The sequence below is a fragment of the Zootoca vivipara genome, chromosome 15 (assembly GCF_965207765.1).
Source record: "Zootoca vivipara chromosome 15, rZooViv2.hap1.1, whole genome shotgun sequence".
Lineage (NCBI taxonomy): Eukaryota > Metazoa > Chordata > Lepidosauria > Squamata > Lacertidae > Zootoca > Zootoca vivipara.
Window position 1 is genome coordinate 242,941 of NC_142598.1, and position 6,193 is coordinate 249,133.

General features: G+C 46.8%; 1 protein-coding gene across 8 annotated transcripts in view; it reads left to right on the forward strand.

Annotated features, from left to right (window-relative positions):
* The window catches only part of S1PR2 (sphingosine-1-phosphate receptor 2), a 50,273-nt gene extending 44,695 nt beyond the window's left edge, over positions 1-5,578 (forward strand). For all 8 annotated transcript variants that reach the window (XM_088658454.1, XM_088658455.1, XM_088658450.1 and 5 more), the window contains one exon: positions 76-5,578. In XM_088658454.1, the coding sequence (XP_088514580.1) occupies positions 187-1,242 (1,056 nt within the window). In that variant the 5' untranslated portion in view covers positions 76-186 and the 3' untranslated portion in view covers positions 1,243-5,578. The remainder of the gene's footprint in view (positions 1-75) is intronic.
* The last annotated feature ends 615 nt before the right edge of the window (positions 5,579-6,193 follow it).

The window sequence follows — 6,193 nt, forward strand, 5'->3', positions numbered from 1 at the left end:
CACCAACACCACACTCCTTGTTCTTTGTTCTAAGCTCCTAACCCTGTTAATTTTATGTGTTTTCATCAACCCCAGGCTTCTGCAAGTCCCTTCGGAATGAACACATTCTCACTGTGGTCTTGCCTTGATGCCCTCTAATACAGACGTCCGAGAGTGGGCACAAGTGTAACCTGTTGTTGGAGAGCCATGGGGAACACCTTCGACTCCTACTTCAACAAGCAAAAGATTGTGGAGCACTACAACTTCACCAAGGATAGGCTGGAGAAAGATGATGACCCTTCACTGTCAAGCGGCTCTGTTGCTATCATTGTGCTTTGCTGCTTTATAATCCTGGAGAACCTGCTGGTGCTCATGTCCGTCTGGAGGAACAAGAAGTTCCACTCGGCCATGTTCATCTTCATTGGCAACCTGGCCTTTTCAGACCTGCTGGCTGGCTCAGCCTTCATAGCCAACGTTGTACTCTCAGGCCCAGCCACTTTCCACCTCACCCCACTGCTGTGGTTCGTGCGAGAGGGCACAGCCTTTGCTACCTTGGCAGCCTCAGTCTTCAGCCTGCTGGCCATTGCCATAGAGCGGCATGTGGCCATCACAAAGGTGAAGGTCTACAGTAGCGACAAGAACTGCCGTATGGTACTTCTGATTGGCGCTTGCTGGGTGATCGCGGCAGCCATTGGGGGGCTGCCCATCCTTGGCTGGAACTGCATACATGACCTTCACAAGTGCTCCACTGTCCTACCGTTTTACTCCAAACACTACATTGTCTTTGTGGTCACCATCTTCACCGCCATTCTCTTCTCCATTGTGGTCCTCTATGTCCGTATCTATCGCATCGTCCGCTCCAGCCATGCGGAGATGGCTGGCTCCCAGACTATAGCCTTGCTCAGGACAGTCACTTTTGTCCTGGGGGCCTTCATCATCTGCTGGCTCCCTGCCTTCATCATCCTCTCAATAGATGCTTCATGTGCCATAAAGTCTTGCCCCATCCTTTTCCAGTCAAAATATTTCTTTGCCTTTGCTACCCTCAATTCAGCCATCAACCCTCTCATCTACACCCTCCGCAGCAAGGACATGAGGAAGGAGTTCCTGCGAGTACTCTGCTGCTGGGGGATGATGGGGCGGGGGAAGCCTTCAGAGCGTTGCATGATTCCCCTCCGTAGTTCCAGTTCCTTGGAACGGTGCACCCAAAAGCAGGACAATCCTACTGCGCCTTTCATGAAGAAGGAACATTCCACATTTGTATGAAAAAACTCAAGGAAGGGAACTATGGGGTAAATGATGAAAGAAAGGGGAGTGGCTTGGACCTAAGTGAGCGGTACAAAGGTGATGTGGTACATGGGATGCTAACCTCCTCGTGGCCAAATCAACCTCCCTTTGACATAGGTGGAGGTGTCCGTTTGTTCACTAGACCTGCACAGTATTAGAACGTTCTGTTAGTGTGTGTGAGAGAGGGGGGGGAGGGAGGGAGGGAGAGAAGGAGAGGGGAGAGAGAGAGAGAGAGACTGAATGACTTGAAGTGACAGTTTGCTTTGGTACAGTTCTGCTCCTTTACTAAAAGGTGCACTGCCTGTTTTGTACACCCAGAGTTCCTTCTGTCCTGCACCTCAGAGCATGCTTTTATGACTTCCCCCTTCCCAAAGCATTCACTCCTTTCCAAGGAAGTAGCAACCAGTCACTCAAATCTGCTTTGTTCTCTTTGCCTTGGTCCTAATATGGCCATAGAGCAGCCAAGGAGCTTCCTTGAGTGACTGGAGGTGAAAACAGATGCAAAACATTTTTGGAACAACAAGGGCACTTTGATAGTTCTGTTGCTGCCTGCAGTGCAAGTGTGTGTGTGTGTGTGTGTCTGTGTGTCTGTGTGTCTGTGTGTCTGTGTGTCTCCTGCTCTGGGCTCTGCTCAAACTGGTTTTGCAAGTTTTCTGTGCATTTCAAGTTGAGCCAGGAAAAGGCCAATTCTTCCCTTCACAGAATCATAGAATTGTAGCATTGAAAGGGACCCCAAAGGTCATTTAGTCAAATCCAGAGATGCATGTGTGGCTGGTATGAGTGCATGTTGGCTAGAGTTTGTTTCTTCAGTAAAGCCAAGCTATGTGCTCTCTCCATCACTTATGATCCCTCATGATTACTGCACCACCCCCACCCTTGGTGAGGTGAAGGATGTGCATAAATGCATATAGAGCTCTCAGGTTGGGGGAGTCGTATGAAACTGTGCTATCCTATGCTCACACTTTACATTCATATGTGTGTGTATATACACGCACACACACACAAATATATATTATTTTTAGCATGGCTTATTAAGCAGAGTGCATTCAGTCTCTCCCATTCTTAAAGTGGTTTTTTTTTTGCAAAGAAGAGCAAAAAAATCATTGCAGCCTTGCCTTGCTGACTTAAGATTGAGGAGAGAGTCACGGGGCAGTTATAAGGGGGGAATCGTGCTGGAAATAAATACAGTGCCCCTCTTCCAGGGCTGTAGCTTGGTGGGAGCGACCCTGTGAGCCACTTCCAGTTAGGAGACAATACTGAGCTAGATGAACAGTGGTCAGATTCCAAATAAGGCAGTTTCCTGTGTCCAGCTTGGATAGGAGGGGCATCAACAGCTGCAGTCCCCTTGGTTGTTGGCAGAGGTGGGGGGGCGGAACAGGGGGCTGGGCAAAAGCCAGAGAACTGGGTGTTTCAAATTTTGTACCTCATTTGAAGGGCAACCCATGCCAGCATGTGGATAAGGGCTCCTCTTTTGATGTCTATTTAAATTGCAGAACAGTTTCCCACTGGATTGTATTCCATGACAATTAGCAGAAGAGGCTTCCATCTGGATTTTCCCCTCCAGGATGGCTCAGAACAATTTAAAACAAACTGCAGCCTAGGGAGACAGGCTTAAGGGGTGTGCCAAGGCAGCATTGAGGGGAAAGTTGCTTCTATGATCATTAGGAACAGTGTGGTGCATGTCTACTCAGAAGTAAGTCCTGCTGAGTTCAGTTTAAATTACTCCCGGGGAAGTGTGTGTAGGATGGATGGCTGGTTTGACAGACTTGGCTTCATCCCGTTGAGTCATCAGAATCAAGAGCCCTCTTTCCTCCAGCACTGCATGTGAGTGTTGGAAGGCTAGATTTGCACACAGATGCAGCCACCCTCAAGGATGCGTTCCCAACCTGTAATACCAGTCGACAACAGGAGGCCCTTGACTCCCAGCCCCTCTGCAAAAGTTCTTCTGTAGTGTGGGAACAAATGTGTGGGTTTGGGGGAGGTGGGTTTGTGAGGCTGGGGGCATTGCTAAGGAAGGGGTGAAAAGAAGAGAGGTGTGTGAGGGCTATTCCTTCAAGGAAAGAGCCAGGTGTGGGTGGGTGTCCTGCCTACAGCTGCTGCAGGTGGAAACATGATTCACCCAGTATGATGTGCAGGGACATGCCATTGAGAATGAGGAGGGTGTTTTTATGAATGGGAATGAGATGCAGGCGTGGGAATCATGTCCCTCCTCAAGCACAGGTGATGCAGCCCAGAGGCTGGAGGGGGTGGGAGATTGCTTTAAATAATGCACCCTCCTCTTCGCTGCCTTCACCTCCTCAGAACAACGTTTTGTAGGAATAAAATAAGCCTGTCTGGTACTCTTTTTAAAAATCGTTTTCCTGGCTAAAAACCAAGCAAAACTTTAAAGAGTGTTGATTCTTGGTTTAACATGGCTGCTGGTTCTAAACAAGAACCCATAGAAATGTAAGAATTGCTTATGGAGTGGGGAGTGGGGAACTGCAGTGTAAGGGTCTGTTAATGGGCAGTTGTGCACCCTGTCAAATGTTGCCCATAAAGACCTTGACGCACAAATCAGGACATATCTGACTCAGGGCTATTTCATCAGAATATGTGAATTGGGATTTCTTTAGTTGGATGGTAGCTAGCCAGCTAAGTCCATCCACCTCAAACAGAGCCCTTAGGATATTTTTAGCCCTGGCCCTTCTGCAGTTATAAATTTAAGCACTGAAAGGTGCAGATACCAGGCACATGGCAAAGCATGCAGAGGATGGGTGAAATTACAAATACTTTCACCCATGTGCATGTATATAGTAAGCCACTATGGTTTACCCTCCTGTGCAGGTAAGAACCTAAGCAAACTGAAGGGAGTGGTGGGTTTTGTTTTGTTTTTTTGGTAATGTCAAATCACAGTGCAAGCCTGTGCACATCTATTCAACAGCAAGTTGAGCTGAATAAGACTTACTCCCAGATAAGTGTGTGTAGGTTTGACGCCTGTGAAGCATATGTGTGCTTGCACTGCTTGTTGTAACAATGAAGTATTGCATGTGTGTGCACACACAACCTCTGTGTGCAAGTGCCAGTAGATGTGGATGTGTGTAAGTTGCCTGGCTGCAAGGTATTTCTTGAGTTGTAATTTTGAAATCTGCATTGACACAGGTCTATGGCCTGTGTCCACGCACTCCAAGCCAGTGACGTGTGCATTTAGGCTGGTGCCTATGCTTGTTCGTTTTGTTTTGTTTTGTGTGAATGGAGCTGGAGTGCTGCTCTCCTCCAGCAATAGCATGGAACCACTGGAACACTTGTGTGCACGTTCTGTGATGCCATGCAGAACCTCACTGGCTCTCTGTTCCCTGTGTCTGGTTTTCTTGTACTTGCTTATATCTCTCTCTTCTCTTGAGCCCTTGGCTGCTTTCAAGAGGAGACAGCTACATGGTGCTTAAGTGTATTCTTCTGCCTCTGGAGAGTGGGGGCCATCCCACCTCTGCTTCAAGCACTTATCACAAGCTACTGCAAGCAAATGAAGGGCAAAGAGAGCAGAAAAATTTTATCATCCCCCCCCCCAAGAGAGTTTTGGGTGGCAATGTTTCGTAGGATTGTTGCCTTTACTGTGAGCGTTCTTCCCACTGTTCAGAGGTTTTGCAGGATTTTGTAGAACTTCAAAAACCTTGTTTAATTGGAGACAACACTGGGGCAAAAGAATGGCATGTTTGTGTACAACATGCACACACAAAATGGCTCTACCCTACTACTTTCATTTCTCTTAAGAACTATTGTTTGTCCTCACTTCTGGAAACAGTCAATCCACTCCCTGCTCCCACATCCAAATGCATCAAGCCCATGCTTAGTGGCCACCCCTCCCCGTTCCCCCATCACTTCATGACACCGCTGTAAGTAGTGACAGTTTCAGGATAGGCTGTAGCTGGGCATTTTAGCACTGGGTGAGGCCTTGGAGATCTTTCAATAGACTTTTCAGCACCCTCACTAAATTGCAATTGCAAGGATTCTGTGGAGGAATCAATGACCTTTAAAAATATATGAAGCTGGCAATACATTTTGTTGTACAAAGTGAATCTAGTGTAGGAAAACACTGGGTCAGTCATTGGAAGGATTCTAGAGGCAGAAGTGAACTGTTGCAATCTCTCTCTCTCTCTCTCTCTCTCTCTCTCTCACACACACACACACACACCAAAGGGTACGGTCTTGACTATTCAATCCTACTATCCTTTCCCGAACAGAATCTTGTCTGTGGAAACACTAACGGGGGGGGGAGTGTTTTTTAAACATTATTCTCCCTTTTAATGGAGATTTGTATGTATTAAAATACTTGCTTCTACAGTTGTCCTTTGTGCATTTTCCCCTTGCCCATACTATCTGAGGATGTGAACATTTGCAAAAACACTTGAGGGCTGACCCTCTTTGGTTTTTACCCTGGGGGAAAAATAATCATTAGAAGCCACGGCTCTGAATAGAATCATAAAAGCTTCCAGGTTCTGACCACCTCTTCCCTGCCCTAGACCTCCCAAGGCTTGTACAGGAAGGGACAATGATTTTTTCCCACATAGTATGTTTAATATGCATCTTTATGGCATTTGCACTATGGGAATGTTAATGTGAGACAAATTACAGAAGCTATTCAATGTAAATTTTGCATTTGCATATGAAAGAAGTGGTGAAGCCTAGTAGCTAAGAGTGTACTTTGAAGGAAGAGTACCGGTATACATAAATCAAAGATGGAGAATGTGTAACTCTTCAGATGCTGCTGGACTAAAATTCCTATAATCCCCTTGGTTTTCCTTGCATGGCTGAGGCTGATGGAATTTGGAGATCTGCAGGATCAGAAGAGCCGCAGGTTTATCATTCCTATTGTAGGAGCCACTGATATCCCTCATGCTCAGTCTACCCTTTGGACTTCACTCACTAGGATCCGTTGAATCCATAATGCATGAGG